The following is a 17,721-nucleotide window of genomic DNA, read 5'->3' as shown; positions in this document are numbered from 1 at the left end:
TATTTGAAAAAAATCGGCGTGCTCCAGCCACGGCTGTCAAGAAGCGGCAACTACTTAGAAAGATGGCGTCGGTTCGAGATGGCATGGTAACCGCGCACGTGCCGTGGTCCCACGGCTGATTCAGACTGCAAAAATCCGTGCACAGCATCTCGGGTTCGAGGCCAGGCCAGCAGTCACCGAAGTAGGGGATTTTCCCGTACTCAAGCGTACTCAAGGGCTGAGAATTTTCTCAGGGCCAGCTCTCTACACGCGGCTTCTCGGCCTCACCGAGCGGAGCCTGAGACACTGAAAACAACAAAAATAGCCTCGTGTGAGAGTACAGTAGCTGTAGTACAATCGCGTGTAAAAAACGAGTGCTTCTTTCTTCGAGCGAGCGACTTTTCAAGCGTTTCTTGTCGATTTCTTACTCCTTTTTGAGCGTGTCTTTTGCTGTACGTAGCCCAGGGAAACTGCCCTGGGTAGCTAGTTGGGGAAGTTTTGGTGGCGGCGAGGGAAGTTTATTTGTATAGCGGAAACCTTCATCTACAAAATACGTTAGTGTCATTGTGATCTGTAGGGTAGTTTTGTGTGCATGGTGTTCTTTCTGACGTCTCTTATGGCTGAACAATGAGCTCTGATTTCAAAAATTTGAATTTTCACCTTGAGCATGTGGGTATGTTGTGTCGCTTGGGTGGATGTAAACTGCCCAGCCATCGGAGTGGTCGGAAGTCTTGGAGCCCTCTATTAATTTTATCTAGTGAAAGATTATGCATTGCAGATCTTCAATGTTCTAGGTATCAAGGTAGAAAAAGATGAAAGTGGTGTCCACCCCACACATTTCTGTAGGGCATGCTTACTATTTATCCAGAAGTCAGCAGAAAGTGAAACACCGTGTGATGTTGGTGGTGATATTAAGGGAGGGGATAGTGGTGGTGGTGGCTGTAGTAAGGCTCTGCCAAATGTACTAGCCTGGATGCCGCACACAGATGATAAATTGTATGTGGGTGGATTGAGAGTGCAAGAAAGGGAGGTAGACCAAAGCAGGAGAAGAATCTTAAGGGGGCGTGCTCGGTGGATAACAAGAGCCAAAACACCGGGGAGAGTTTGTTGGGTGTCGATATTGACGAAGCCACGCTGTTCGGGCGAGCCACGCCTTCGCATGTATGTACTCTTGGAGAGGAAGGAGGTGAATTAATACACCACAAATTCAACCTCCTTCGCTCTGGCCTGCAGAACACAAACAAAGATGTTGACCGTCTAAAGGTCTTGGTCGTGCAGTACCTAACAACCACACTGCCGACACACCAGTGCTTAATTTATAATGCACAACAATTGCAGTATTAAAGCCAAGGGAAAATTCCCAAATCTAGCTACCTATGGAGAAGTAAACTGTTTTGTCGCTCACAACATCAGCGCGGGTGGTGGCGGGCCATAGGTAGGTCAACATTATCACTCTGATACATTCAGAAATCATTTGAACAGCAAAACTGTAACTAATTACTTCAAACATGAGACAAAAGTCAAAATACAATGCAGCGATGCAATTTGAAATCAAAACTGTTCTGCACCACTGAAATCGAATTTACTACTTCTTATACTGCACCTTCTTTACTGCTGATGTTCAGCCACTGTGCAGATCCTGCTGTGCAGATCCTGCTGTGCAGATCCTGCTGTGCTAGCCTTGTGATCTCATATCAGAATCCAGCCAGAATAGTACAGCAGCTGCATGGGAGCATGCCTGTCCCAGGCCCGCCATGCAGATGCAGTGTGCCAACAGAACAGCACCAGAAAGGGGGGGGGGGGGGGACTTGTCAAAATACTCAAGCGAGTGTCCATGAAAATTCTTTGCTTCCTCCTGCCAGGTTGAAAATCACGTGCACTGATTCAGCCACCAGGTGGCATGCGTCAACACATCTACGGGTAGCCCTGAATCCTGAACTAAACTCTAAAGGAACGTACAGTTCAGGTGCTGAGCACGTGCAGGAACTACACAACGTTCCTCGTCCACAGGCAAGTAGAGGACAATGCACTGTGACATGATCCGTAATACTAGAACTTGAACTACTATAATTATTGTAGAAGTAATAACAATAGTTCCTGCACGAAAATGATGTTGTGTCGAAGAACGGCATAAACCGAAGAGTCACTGGGTCTGGCAGATGTCGCCTTCATCTTTTATCGAAACTCCACGTCAAGACAGCGAACACTACACTTCAAAACCACTTGACTTGGCCTACAACGAGACGAACTCCAAACAACTCGACAATGTTTTTTTTGTAGCTCTGTAGCTCTTTTGGCACCAAGCAAAAAAATATTTCCTTGCACTGCGTGTAATCTCTGGGTACCGGGTGGGCACCGCCAAGGCGTTAAAAAGGTGGGTTTTTACCAAAAATGTGTAAAAGGACGCCATCTTGCCTTTTGAATCACGCGAAACAGCCGTGACGTCCGTGACCTGCTCATGTATGCACGCAAATGCAAGTCACAAACTCACAAAGATCGCCTTTGCATTTGGAGAAAATATCTTCGACTCTCTTTGGAGGTAGGCGAGGTTTGCCTAATCTTTACTTGATTGCGATGCCGGTATGTCCTCTCAATAATTAGAACAAAGAGAGCTGATGATCGCTTCATTGCTGAGCAGAAGTAACAATCAACTCTCCTCATGTCCTCAGTGCCAAAGGCAGACGGCTGCAATTCCACAACGCTGATTTCACGATGATGGAAACAATAATCGTGTACTAGTACACACTTGGACCATTTGGTCATCCCTGTTCTAGCCGCTAGTCCGTCCAGCAAGCAGATATTGACTATTACGATAAGGACAACTGCGTGAACGAGGGCTCGCCCAGCAAATTCAATTCAAGACGTGACTCCAGTCAAGAATTAGGGTCTTTACTCGAGAACTTCACAAATACAGGTCAAGGCACCCCACAAAACTGATAGATGGCACGAACGAAAGACAAAATAGGCTAGACAAATTGTCCCAAGTGATTGAAAACAGCAGATCTACCAAATAAGACAGCTACATGTGCCTAAACAACGATTCCCATACAGTAGAGAGTAGTATCAAGCAGAATGAAAGCCTTGGAAGTGCACAAATACAGCCACGACCGCCACAAAAATTGGACGACCGCCACAAAAAAATTCTCATTGCTCTACCTCCTTGAAGGGTGAAAGTTACCAGTTATCCTATAGCGATGTCAGTTTATGCCTGTTGGAACCCCCCATAGCCCGCACGAAATACCTTTCAAATAATTCCAGGATGCAATTGCAGCTCCAGACAGGAGGAAGAAGAACACCGTGAAAAACAACGGCAACGATGCCCAAACTCTAGGGAAACGGCTGAAGTCTTCCTGAAGATGTTAACATTGAATAGCCATCGATTACCAGCGTGGTTTGGTGACTTTAGAACTGTTTTGAGACTTAGAACGAAGCTATCTCAAATTTGATGGAATTGTTACCTGTCAAATGCGTGGGCGAGCAGGCCAGCTGACTGGTTATGCATGAACATGCATGAGCATGCATTGATTTTTCATGGTTCACGTGCAGAAAACTAAGTTGCCGCGATCCAAGTGCAGCTAACAGCCGTGCAGCGCGAGGCGAGCATGGATCACGCTCGCGCATCTCGTTTCCACTCCCGATCCCGGTATTTGACGACTCCCTGTACGGTACCATGTGCGTTTTTTGGCCAAAAGTCATGTCCGCACGTGGCAGCCATTTGTGTGACGTAATAGGTCACGTGACATATATGACGTCATGGTTTTTCCCGAAAATCTATTGGAGACCGCATTGCAAGTCATTGAAAGAATCACCAGGCCAGAATAACCAATCTCACTCAACATTCACCCATTTTTGGGTGCCGGACATCACTTTTGGCCACCACTGTACATGTACATGTACGTGTACATGTACACGTACATGTACATGTACACGTACATGTACGAGCCGGTGATGGTACCTGTGCAGGATGGCAACAACCGCCCCACACTGCAGGCGGATTGGCTGGTCCGGGGAGTTTGGGAAGGAGACAGGGTGGCGTACTTTGACAACCGCATCGTGGATGCCGACGCACCCAGCTATGTCCGCTCGAACCTCTCTTGGAACGCCGTGTCCAACAGTGCTGCCTCTTCCAAGAAGAGAAAGTACAAGGCGGCCGCAGAGGAGCTGCGAGCATCCTTCACCCCGCTGGTCTGCTCAACTGATGGTGCACTGCACACAGAGTACCGTGCGTATCAACGGCGACTTGCTATGCGCCTTGCCTCCAGGTGGGACAAGTCCTACAGCAACGTCATGTCCTGGGTGCGGATCCACCATCAGTTTGCTGTTTTCCGGGCTGTCGACCTTCGTCTCCGCGGTTCACGTCGTCGTCTCGGTGGGCTGGCAATTTGCGATGGTGTCGGCCTTGGCGTTGGCCGTTAACATTCATGCGTATGGCACTTGTTGTTGTTGTGTGTGTGTGTGTGTGTGTGTGTGTGTGTGTGTGTGTGTGTGTGTGTGTGTGTGCGTGTGTGTGTGTGTTTGTTTGCTTTCCTTTTCTTTTCAGCTGTCATTTGCCCTGATCATGCCGCATGCGTGTTTCACAGCATAGTACATTTCCGCTCATTTTCTTCTTCAACACACGCTAGCTGTATTACTTTGTTCTTGCCCGTACAAGAGGCTTTTCCTACTCGATACTGTACACGTACATGTACACGTACATGTACACGTACATGTACATGTACATGTACATTACTACAGTACATGACATAGTAGTGCACGTGTACAATACACGTACAATCATGTACATTGTGGATCCTGCGTTACATGATTGTGTGACATTTCGGAACTTCTGTCGAAGGATTTCAAGTAAGGTTTCACCACCTTTCCTCTTCACCGCTATCTATGGACACAAATGCTGAACCACACCGTGTTACTTGTACAATCACGTAATCGTTAGTAGGATGTTGAGTTCCTGACTGAGTACATGTAGTAAATCTGATAGTAGTGCTGTCCCCCTAAAGAACCAAGACGGCAAGAGAAAGTTAAAACCAGTCACAAAGTATTCTGTTTCTGTCTCTGTTATGTATCATACATGTACATATTGTACTTGTTGGTGGTTGAGAGCATGAAACAAGATGGACGACACCGTGTTCGGAAACAGTGACCTTTCTACAACCATCCACGGTTGGTAGAACCCCGGTTGGTTGCGATCATCTGAACCGTATGGGTGTTAGACCCGGTTCTGACCCTCTGCCAACCAACAACAGGTTTGCACAAAACAAGGTTTATCTATTTAATATGATTGTACTTCGAAGTACTTGTACCAGGCCTTGTATAATGTAGTATTCATCAGTCCTCATCTCCGCTGTGTAATGCAATACAATCACCAAAATAATGCAGGTTGCAGGTCTTTGCGTTATGCTAGCGTGTACAGAATCATGTCTTGGTGGCCTCCTATCTCTCAGAGCCCGCCATCCCTCCTTCTCCTCTCCTGCATACGATCCAAGCCGGGATACTAGTATCGGTACTAGTACAGTATTACAATGGCCCAATGACCTTTTAAAACAATCTACCGGTATTCCGGTATTCGTTTCCTTGAAGTTTCATATACTACTACTATACTACCGGTAGTACTCTTCTCGGATTGCTTTCTCTCTTTCTTGCTTCCTCTCTTCAATTACTTGTGTACTCGTATCGGAATTGTCTTCTGCCCGTAAAAAGTGGTTTGGTCAGTAAGAAGGGAGTTCTGCTGGTAAAAGTAGGGACTTCAGACCACGTGACTTCTTGGCCCAAAACTGGCAAAAGCGTGCAAATCGACGCCTGCACAAATCGTGTGATGGTCATATGTCAAGTCGTGTAAAGAAATGTGGAACCGTTTTTCGAAATGAAGGAAGTCTTGTACAGTTGGAGAAAGTTTCGGTTCGTCTTGTTGGAGCTTGCCTTCGTTTGGGACCAGCAAGAATGGAGCTGTTACGTTCATTTTTGACGGAGATACGTATGCGGATGGAAGGGAAAGGTGAGAAACCATATGATCCGTCCGGGTCCCCTTCTTGAAAATGTGATATTCGTATTCTACGACCTCGAATTAGTCTAGATAGAAGGTAATCTTTATTGTTTTCACCTTCCAGAAGACCTATTTCTTGCATTATTCCTCTTTGTACTTTGCCGTGCAGCGCCGCCATAGTCACAGTATGGAAAGCAGCGAGAAGTATCCTGCGCTAAATGATGCTGATGTACAAATTGAATTGCTCTTGGCTGTTTCGGTCCATGCCTCGATTCTTGTCTCCAATGCTGTTATGCTCGATCTGGTTGAGCTCCGCAAGAATAGCTGAAAGAGTGCCGAACTGGGAGATGTGCTGTATACTCTTGTTGCTATTTGCTGTATCTCTGCTGATGATGATGTGCGTGCTACGATTACCCCAGCCAATGTCCTGTACATGTACATGTGCTTAGTCAGTGCCTCTTACGTGGTCATTCTTTTTCTTGACACCAACCACACCAACAGTCCGAAGCTATCTCAGGACTGTATTATCAATGTCTCCTGTTACTACCCACTACATAATCCTCATTGTAAACCATACTATTCCGCTATTTCATGCGGAGAATCAAGATTGTTTTTGGATCTGGTGTGCGGTTGCTATGCGTTGCCAAGGAAAGTGGGTTCTCTCAGTTTGACATATCTCTCTGATCTCAAATGTGTGGGACGTTTGTCGGACAAATCCGGTGATAGGCGATGACTATTTTGCTTGTAACTTTAGTTTCCTTTGTCCGATTTAAAAAAACTAAAGACCAAACTCCTCAGGAAGCTCTAACCTATCCAAAAAGCAAAACATAAGCCACAGAAAACCGATTTGAAAAAATGGTCTGAAGTCCCTAGTAAAAGCGAACCTGCGGATTTTAATAAAAAAAATTAATAATGCCAGTGGACTCTGTCTCTGATGAAGTCTGTGTGTCTGATGATCTCGTATCGGCCACTCGGCCCCGGCTGCTCTGGACTGGAGTCTGATCTCCGGAGCTCCGTCGACAGGTCGACCATCCATACTGCCCCATCGTCCATAGTCACGACTCATGTCATGACCATGCGGCATGCCTAGCGCCTTGGTTGACCTACGAGTAGATCTACGCCTACGTCTATCGTGACCAATGCCATTATGGTCTACGTCAAGACGTCTCTACGGCGCGGTCTAGCTCTCCGTAGATCTACGGACCGTAGTGTGTAGTTCGAACATGCATTCAGATTTCGATCTGGGACAGACTCAGTGCATGCAGTGCAATGCAGTGGGATGGGAGTCATAAAAGGCAACCTACAAGTACAAGGCTACATTTTAGTTTATGGCGACAGCCCGATTTCGATACTAATAATATTATTATTATTACTATGATTACACACGATACAAGTACAAGCGGTGTCGATGATAAAACTGAGAAGTAATTGTTTCGATTCTAATTCTGAGACGACTTTCTCCAAGATTAGGCCCATTGTGAGGTCCAGATCACCGCACTTTTCAGCAGAGTGTTCGCTCATAGCGCACCTCTCTCAGCGGCGAGTACCAATTAGGCAAAAGTTATCCAGCCTACGTGCCCTTACTGGTGCCAGCAGAAAGCGCCGTGATTTCTGATTGACCAGATGCGGAAATGGCTGACGGTAAGAAACCTGTGATTTGTAGCCAGCAATCCTGCACGATGCAAATGTACGATGGGCTGCAACTGGGAGCGATAGGACGGGCTCACAATTTAAAATTCCACTGTCCCACTTTCTGTTGCTATCGTCCTACGCGCACACGGAGTCATTATGACACGTTTTACATTCACTATAAATAAATTATGTAGGTGACAACAATACTACTGCATAAGTACAAATTTTCGTTTGGAATAAACTTTCGCTATATTCGTTAGGGGGCACGAAATAACTAAAGTTTGTGCCAAACTAAAGTTTTTTTCTGAACGTTCGGGGTGACAGACCTCGACCAAAAACGAAATTTAGTACGTTTACAAGCCTGCTGGTGGAGTGATCCAACGAAAGATTTTGTGAACGAAAATTTGTACTTCTACAGTTCAATGCCAGGATGTGGACATTTTTGAAACCAGACTTACGTCATGGGTTGGGGAGAACCAAGTTTCATGTAAAGCACTGCAGTATATTAAAGTGAGCTCAACGTCACCTACCGATCTACAAGTACTGGCCCGTGAAATCCAGCCAATCGAAATCCGAGCAGTGAGTTGCACGGCGGAGGTGTGACCTAAGCTGGGTTTCACAGCTGCAGGGCACCAAGGGCTGCTTAAGTTTGGGCAGAAAGGGATCAGTGATCGGGTTTTCACTGGCCAACTGTGAGTGTGTGTGTTTGTGTCTGTGTGTCTGTGCATGTGTGTCTGTGCATGTGTGTGTCTATCTGTCTGTGCATGTGTGTGTCTCTGTGTGTGTGTGTGTGTGTGTGTGTGTGTGTGTGTGTGTGTGTGTGTGTGTGTGTGTGTGTGTGTGTGTGTGTGCACTGCACCCTGGAACTGTTGGACGGTAGCAGCTTCAAGAGCTCCACGTGCACCAGTACGGCAGCTGAGCCATGACCAAATCAGTAAGGCAACTTACCAATCCGCTGGTTGGATTGAGAGAGTAATAATAATATTATATAATATTCGCGGGATCCGCGTTAGCATCACTTGAATGTTCAGAAACACACAAGCTATAGCCTTCGCTTGAGAGAGTCGATGAAAAAAACTTCCCGGCATTCTTCCTTTTTTTAATCAAATACTTACCAGGCCCACCGGAACCGGTCCGGTTGGTCAGGTCACCACTGGACCAACTTGTTGACCAGCACCAATGCATGTCTACTGTTGAGGAGGCTATGCTGCAGTATGCACCGTGACTCCTTATATCATACACAACGTGTGAAATGCTGTGGTATGACCTGACCAATCAAAAGCTGCTTCCAGCGCTCCTGCTTACATAAGGTAGAGTCATAAAAATAAGGAAGCTAATGCCATATTTGGTGTATATCTGTAATGTGCACGTTGGCGTGGGTAAGCATTTGGGGCATTTTTGAAGGGGAAGGGGGATTGTACTAGCTTGTCTTCCAGAAGATGCAACATCCCACAATCAGGGCCAGTTGCAAAGTTGCAAAGGTCGAAGGAGTGCTCAATGCACCGACGTACAGAGTGGTATATACACTTGCAGCTGTAATGCAGATGCACCATTCAGGCACGTGCAGCATCCTACGACCCCACTTCCTCAGTTACCTACACGGATTTCTGTCTTCAGTGCAAGGATGGCGCTGTGTTGACTAGTGAGTTGTGTTAATAACAGTGATATTGGCTGATTTGATCGATTTGCCTCTCAAGTGAAGTTAGCAACTCTGCTCTGTAGCACTGACACTGTGGCTTTGGAAGAAAGTGACGGTCTAAAAAAATCTGACGGAGATCTTGTGTTGCAATGCTTGGTCACCGTGAATCTGCTACACAGCGCAGTTAGCCGGTGCGTTGGGAAACGCAATCAGCCGTGGAGACCAGAACGCCGCAGCGGAGGTTGCGCGAAACTTGGCGGCCGAGCATTCGCAGGTGAGGGAACTGAATCCCTAGCTAAGCCGTGAATATGAGGGGTTGACAGTGCTGGGGTGCATGTAGAAGCGTTCTCGCTCCTACAGTTGGCATAAATGCAGAATAGCTGTGCTTTCACCATCACCTGAATTTTCTTTAGTTGTTTCGTATGTCCACACGTCTGAATGTGCGTACTATTGCTGGAAGTACACAATACTCTCTGTGCATGCAGTAGCTGTTCACACATACTTACCTCCTCTCCATCCCAATGTGCCATTGCCTCCCCCCCCCCCCCCCCCCCTCTCTCTCTCTCTCCTCCCTCGTTCACTGCATTATTTGAAAAGTATTTGTTCCGGAAGTGTCTTCTATGGCTTCTTCACTTTGCTTTATGTGCTCTGTGTTGGGCGATGATACTACTGTAACTCGCTATTGGCTATCATGTACTTTTCATGTACTTTTCTGTTCTCAGCTCGTTTTCCAGCCTAAGAATGCACCAGCTGCTGCACAACCTGGTGCAAGTGATCGCATAACGTGAGTTGCAAAACACTGGGTGATCACCCATCAAGGTATTGCTGTAATCACTCACTCACACACACACGTACACACATGTACACACCCGTGCACACACACACACACGTGCACACACACACACACACACACACACGTACACACACGCGCGCGCACACACGTGCACACACACACACACACACACACACACATACACACACGTACACACACATTGGATTGCACATACTGTAGAACGGGTAATTTTAGCGACGTAAAAACCCTGTCGAATTTAGCGATCGACTCATTTTCGCTAAAGTTTCAAGTCGCTAATCCGTTGAGACATTAGTAGTGCACTGGTGATCCGTGAGTAAAATCGCTGCAAATCGCTAAAATAAAACGTCGCTAACCGGTTGACAATGGGAACACGCAATAATTAATAGTCGCTAAAATTACCCGTTCTACAGTACACAAGTGCATTTCAAAGAACAATCAGGCACGCCACTCCCTTCAGGTGTGCCGCTGAGGTCACAGGTCCATTCATGCAGAACACAAGGTACGTTGTACAATAAAACCTGGTGTAAGCGACCTCTGGGTTTAGCGACCACCTGCTCTTAACGACCGTTTTTCCATGCACCGACAGTTCTACACAGACACAGTGGGACCTGATTCTAAAGACCACGTGACCTGGCTTTAACGACCGCTTTTGCTTGCACCGCGGGCTGGTTGCTTAAACCAGGTGTTTACTGTACATGGCCATGAGGTTGTAAGAAGATGCATGTCAAGTCATCCACCACCCAGTCAGCATTCTAGTCTACAGTAGTTGTTCACCAACTGCAGGGGATCTTGGGACCAGAATTTTAAAGTTGTACAGGGGATATTCATCAGTTTGAACTTGGAAAGTTGCAAACGGGAAAAGTCTGAAGAAAACCTTGACTGTCACCATCAGGACTCAAATCCGGGACCCTCGCTTATGACCAATGATGCTCTACCTCTAAGCTATGCTGTAGTCATCATTCAAGCAGTGACCGTTCAACACTTTCTTCAGACTTCGAAACTCACCGCATAGGGTTTTTTAACAGTTGTTTCATACGCGGCATGCCTACTTGTATACTCCGTGCTGTTTGATCCCGCAGGCTGACAGTGCACATTGAAGATCGCATGGAGGTGGCCGACAAACCCAAGGTGACCGTCAAGATCTGGCCCGGCATGACGTTTCTCGAACTCAAACTCATGGTGAGCACTGTGGCTCGGTCAACAATGAATCCTTAGTAGATAAGTTAATTGTGTGCTATAGTGGCCCGGGTTGTACTTCAAAAACTGACCGCACTGATACTTTCAAGTAACAGCCTTGATTCTGGCTGTACACAAAAAGACAGTAGCTGTTTCACTTGGACATACCGATGTCCCCAAGCCAAGGACCGTTTCCGAAAGTCAAGCAGAATACATTTTAAATCTCTCTGCTAAATATTAGACACCTGGTTGGCTCTGAGAATTGATGTCACGCGGCCTGACACGTGGCTGGCTGGATGCATGGGTTTATGATATTTCCTTTCTCTTTCAATCAATTCGAAGACAAACGATAGCAACATTGCCTTCTGATCTGGACTAGACAGCTCCCACTGGCCCTCTCTGATTCACTTGCTCACACTTCAACTCACTCACTCAAACTTCAACTTGTTGAATCCAGAGCATCAAGAAGGAGACTGCTGCAACCGTTCTTTGAGTGTGCCTTTCTGGCGTAGATGTGTATTCCTGAACAGAACTAGACTCCCACTAGCGGTACGCGTGTGAGTAGCACCGTCATGCTGCTGGAGAGAGAGAGAGAGAGAGAGAGAGAGAGAGAGAGAGAGAGAGAGAGAAAAAGAGAGAGAGCCTGAGACAGACAGAAACCGAGACACGCAGATACGCAGACATACAATTGGACATGACAGAGATGGACAGGAAGACAGACTGAGAGAGAATGTGTATGTGATAGTAGCCTACTAGAGCATTGAGCTTCCGAAATCGTTTATAAACTGCTGGAGAAAGCAAATTGCTAGTCTAGTATTATAATATGCCTTCTTTTTGCTTGTTCTCATGCAGTTTTACGATAAATATGATCTTCCGGTTGAGTGCCAACGGTGGATACACAACAAGAGTATGAAGAGTGATCGCGACACTCTGGCAAGCTCAGGAATCACGGCGTCGGGCCACACTCTTTTCCTGTATCTCCTGTCGAAGGAGGCGGCCCATCTACCGTGCAGTCGGCAGGACTATCGGCCGCCGAATATCCCTAGAGGTGCGAGTACGCATCGTGTTCTGAGGCGGACACTACGCTGCACTTGTACTGTGCAGGGATATACGCTGGAAAGCTAGTTGACAAAATAATACAGTCAGATCTCACTTTTAAAACTATGGGTGCTTGTATTCATGACAACGGTTACTAGCATACGGATAACCAGGGCGGGCGGATAAGTGATAACCGCTTGAACTGTGGCTTGTGGTATGTTCTGTACATCTGACCCAACCAGTTTTCCAGCAACAAGCTGATGCATGAGCAGGTAAAAGAGAATTGGTTTTAAAGGGATCGAGGTTTGGTTGCACTTCAATGTACTGCTACCCTTTCCAGGACAATGTACATACAGGCACAGGTTAGGCACAAGTGGTCTATGTGATTGTACTGTTGGTATTCAGTGCGCTAAAAGGTTTTGTTGATCTGCCGGGCCACCACTGTGCGGAGCTCGGCCTTGTTTTCTCCAGAAAACAAAGTGTCGCGCATGCATCCTGTAAATACGACTTGGTGTTTGTATGCGTCTTCTGCAAATGTGTGTTGTCGTACAGCACATACATCAGCACAGCAGCCCACGGGGACAGGTGCTACCAACATGCAGCCGTCGTCGCCAGCAGCTTACATACAGACACCAGTGCAAAGTAAGCCTGGGAATGTCCATGCACTGGCCACAAGCACCTTGTGTCACTGACGCATGCATGCTGATGCAGGCTGTCACCGGTTGGCACTTTGCGTGATCACACGTGCACACAGGTGTGTGTGTGTGTGTGTGTGTGTGTGTGTGTGTGTGTGTGTGTGTGTGTGTGTGTGTGTGTGTGTGTGTGTGTGTGCGCGCGCGTGCTGTGAGAGGGATGTCATATCACACATTATCCCATAACCGCACTCGTTTCTCACTACCTTCTCCCTTCTCTACAGGGTTATACTGGGCAATATTTATGTGTATGCTTCGGAAGCGTACGGATACCATAGCAATGGCAATCCAACCCTAAGGTTCTCTGTAATAAAATAACATAATTCTGTTGAGAATCCCTACTACGGTAGGAAAATCACGAGCTCCAGCATGGGGAACAACCACTCCAGCATGGGGAACAACCACTCCAGCATGGGGAACAACCACTCCAGCATGGGGAACAACCACTCCAGCATGGGGAACAACCACTCCAGCATGGGGAACAACCACTCCAGCATGGGGAACAACCACTCCAGCATGGGGAACAGCCACTCCAGCATGGGGAACAACCACTCCAGCATGGGGAACAACCACTCCAGCATGGGGAACAACCACTCCAGCATGGGGAACAACCACTCCAGCATGGGGAACAACCACTCCAGCATGGGGAACAACCACTCCAGCATGGGGAACAACCACATTTCCTATAAATCCCTAGTAATTTTTTTAACTAGTTTTGAAGTAGTTTGTATACTATCTATAGGCATTGTTATGTGATTGGAATAATTGAATAATTTGAGATTGGACGATGGGATAGAGGTGAGGGGGGGGGGGGGGGTATAGTAGTTTCTAATTTATCAAACCATACGGTATCACAACAGAAGACCAGTGTGTATGGTGCATGAAAGCATTTAGAAAGGTGTACGCACACGCTGTACTTTGCGCATAACGCCAAACACGTGTCTACACGCACACACGCGACCACACACGCACACATACATGTATACCGTACTCACTTGATTAGAAGCCCCTCTCGAATAAAAGCCCCTCTTGAATAATAGCCCCCCTACAAGGACTGTCTCAAAAAATACAAGCCCCTCTCGAATAGAAGCCCGGGCTACTATTCGCAAAGCATGAGGTGACCAGGTAGTGCCATGTATGAAGGTCAAGTCTGAAAAAAACATCTCGTGCATGTTCCTTTTGGTACATGTCCTGGTCGATGTAGTGTGTGCAAACTAACTCGGGGCCGAGTTGCTGTGAATATGAACGTTTTAGAGATTCGATTGGAATACTGGTATGGAATGAAACAATAGAAGCCCCTCTCGAATAGAAGCCCCTCTTGAATAGAAGCCTCCTCGAAATTGGTATTGAAAAAATAGTAGCCCCCGGCTTCTAATCGAGTGAGTACGGTACTCGTACATACTGGCAGAGGGCCATTCCAGGTACGGAGGGCGTTTCGCACTGGCTTTCTTATCAAACGTCTGTGTTATGTACCCACCTTGTGTGCAGTGGAGCCACAGCCTCTGCCAACGCACATGCCACTAGAACCAAACATGCCACGTGTGCAGGAGCAGGATACCGGTGCACAGCCGAACGTTCGGCAACAAGCAGCAGACGTACGTGTCACTTTCTGTGTCTCTTTTTATTCTATACCCCCATTGCCTCATAGTTCTGCGTGGTTACATTTAAACGGTGACGGTGGCTAAATTTAACCTATTTGTAGACTCACAGTAAAGGGTCAGAGTACTGCCGTCAGCTCTATATCACTGTCCCAGTAAAAAGCCATTGGACTACGCACCGACTACCGCAGTAGCCTGGTGATGCATTTGATCAGTGCAGTACGGGGCCCCGGGTCATCACACCCACCTACATTGAAAAATGCTTTGCACACCTGGCCACCCTTCTGTGTCTGTGCCTCGCAATCTTTGGAGTACACTCAAACGCCTCTTATCCGGACGCCTCAGATACGGGCACGTCTCTCTACCGGGCACCTTTAGCTTGAGTTCCTATGGCAAAAATGCTTCGAATTTGGGGGTTTTGAACTTTTTCCGTATTCGGAAGTGCTTATTTTTCACTGCCAACCTATGTAATCCACACATTTTTACCAATGGGTTCCTTTTGTATCCTGAACATGTGCAATACGTTCCAAATAAAGTTCTTCAAAAAGTGATTATGATACATGGTAGATGAGTTATTCTGAGATACGGGCAAATCTGAGATACGGGCAGTGCCCGTTCCCAAGGTGCCCGGATAAGAGACGTCCGAGTGTACTGCTATAAACCAGACTTCAGTGTCAATAAAACACTATTTAAAATACAAGTTTTTTTTTAAATAGAGACTTAGTCGGAGGGAAACATATTAGAACACGAAGAGACAAAGCCAGTTGAAAATCTGATGAGGCCTTTCGTACCAGTACTTCTCGGATCAGTACATGGTGATAATGTGACGAAGCACAACAATGTGCTTACAATGTTTACTGTTATTCCAGGGTGCGACATAGCGAGAGAGAGAGAGAGAGAGAGAGAGAGAGAGAGAGAGAGAGAGAGAGAGAGAGAGAGAGAGAGAGAGAGAGAAGAGAGAGAGAGAGAGAGAGAGAGAGAGAGAGAATGTTTATTGTTCCAAACATTATAAAAATACATTTTGAGGAAACGTTCTGGATTCCTTGCTCTGCATCTAGTTGTTGTAATGTCCATTTCCTTGGCTTATGTGTGACGCGTTGCATCTGCCTTTGTCCACTCCTCCAGGAACCATTCCTGTGGCGTCCGCCTGACAAGAAGAGGCAAGTGCCGCCGGTATTCAATGCCGAGGTCAGCTCCTCCAACCCGGCGGCCACAGCCCAGCAACTTGCCAACGCCCTGCCTATGAATATACCTATGAATATACCTATGGCTGGACCGCCGCCGCACCACCAGCAACAGCAACAATACGAACACCCGCTGTATGAGCACCAGCAGTACGATCACCAGCAGCCACACCACCAGCAGCCGCAACTACACCAGCCACCACAACAGCAGCAGCAGCAGCAGCAGCAGCACCTTGAACTGCGTCTTCCCACGAACGACCTAGCTCTCACTGGTAACGGCGGCGGGACAGTGGCCGGTGGTTCCTCACCAGCGGTGGTGGCAGCTGACTCGGGACCGCTGCTAGAATCTAGCGACGAGATACCCGAGGATGGCTGGAACTGTCCTGTGTGTACGCTGCGGAATCATCCCACGCGACCGGGATGCTCGGCGTGCACCAAGGAACGGCCAGCGGACTATGTGTTGCCTGAGCGCTACGACCGTCAGGAGGAGATAATCCGTGCACAGGTGCGTGCGGAGCAGGAAAGACTCCTGACTGGAGTCACTCACAATCAGGTAAGAAGACAGTCACAGCTGCTGAGTGAGGGTCACCGGCAGGAGCTGCTGTGTTCGCTGTTCTCTGCCATGAGGGATACTTATGCCTGGCTCACACTAGTCCGATTTTTCGGCCGATGCTCCGACACCGACTTCCACATGAAGTCGGCCGACTGTGTCAGACTAACACACAGATTTTTCGGGAACTTGTGAGACCACACTGTCCACACCAGGCAATTATTTGCGCCGATCTTGAGGAGTTTTCGTATGATTCCGTATCGGCCGAAAAATCGGTCTAGTGTGTCCCAGGCATTCATGCGGTGCCTATGCTTGTGCAATAGCTACATGTACACTGCACAGTACCATACAGTGCACGCAAATCAACTGCAAACCGCGCATCGACTACCGTAGCCTGTAGAGATCAAAGGCTTACATGAGCTGCCACAAAGCAAGCACATTGTAGGAGGCTGTAGGACCCAGAGCCCACTGATAGAAAGAGGTAATATTAAGGCAAATATAGCGAATTATTGCCTTCTTTAAAGTATTCGACCCCACCGATTTCCCCAATACCTAGGCAGTCAAGTATAATATTGCATATTGATATTCGATTCCTTTTTGGAGCAGACGATCAATAAATTAGATTGACCTCATAGTAGATCTATACATGCTATATGGACCTCGTCATTGGTCAATAATCTATACAAAGGGTTGCTATTTTTCGATGTTTGCTTTACACGCACAGGCACAAGGAGCCCCTGGGCCTGGACAGGGACTGCCAACGCCCGATGCATAGCGTAAACACGCACGCACGCACACCGCCACAGCTGATTGCCAGGCGTGCCGCTGACTGCGCAGCCATCATGACGCCGGGAGTCCGATCAACCATAGTGTATGTGCTAGCAGTATGTTGAACTTCTTCTTGATAACCAAGTGATGTGTAGGGAATGGTGTCACACTCAAATATATACTACAGATTACAGACTGCAGTAAATGATCATTGTGTTGCACAGAACATGGCAATGGTGCTCACACCAATTTTTCCTCTTTTCCTGTTATGAGTAAATAACAAATAGTTTCTTTTTGCTCTGTTTTGGTGTTGAGTGCTTTATATTTGCATTGCAAACACTTAAAAATGGCTGAACCTGGCTGACAAGGTCAAATTCTAAGTGCACATGTTTGTGATGTGTAGAGTCAAGATCCAGGTCTATGTGACGTGAAATCTGAAAACGGGAAAGGGAACTCCCCGGCTGTTTGGGGCACTGAAAGTCTACAAGAGCTAGAAGAAGGTCAAGCAAAAGCGTTGAACAGAGTTAGACTTGCGGTCTAGAAAACACTGTAAACACACACACACACACACACACACACACACATGCAAGCACATACGCACGCACGCGCACGTGCGTACACAAACACACACACACACGAAAGCACACATGAAGCACACACGCCCCCCCCCC

General features: G+C 47.2%; 1 protein-coding gene across 2 annotated transcripts; it reads left to right on the top strand.

Annotated features, from left to right (window-relative positions):
• The first annotated feature begins 7,334 nt into the window (after nucleotides 1-7,334).
• LOC135817369 (mastermind-like domain-containing protein 1) lies at nucleotides 7,335-17,430 on the top strand. Of its 2 annotated transcripts, none has more exons than XM_065330542.1 (10): nucleotides 7,335-7,600; nucleotides 8,475-8,525; nucleotides 9,410-9,504; nucleotides 9,953-10,014; nucleotides 11,124-11,223; nucleotides 12,073-12,268; nucleotides 12,811-12,900; nucleotides 14,439-14,545; nucleotides 15,674-16,285; nucleotides 17,007-17,430. In XM_065330542.1, the coding sequence occupies exons 1-10, from the start codon at nucleotides 7,591-7,593 to the stop codon at nucleotides 17,055-17,057; spliced, it is 1,374 nt and encodes a 457-aa protein (XP_065186614.1). In that variant the 5' UTR covers nucleotides 7,335-7,590; the 3' UTR covers nucleotides 17,058-17,430. The 2 variants fall into 2 exon arrangements, with proteins under 2 accessions (XP_065186614.1, XP_065186613.1); XM_065330541.1 differs by having other exon boundaries at nucleotides 8,472-8,525.
• Nucleotides 17,431-17,721: the final 291 nt, after the last annotated feature.

Source organism: Sycon ciliatum, chromosome 5 (genome assembly GCF_964019385.1).
Source record: "Sycon ciliatum chromosome 5, ocSycCili1.1, whole genome shotgun sequence".
NCBI lineage: Eukaryota > Metazoa > Porifera > Calcarea > Leucosolenida > Sycettidae > Sycon > Sycon ciliatum.
Note: the sequence above shows the minus strand (reverse complement) of the source record. Positions and strands in the feature narration are given on the sequence as shown.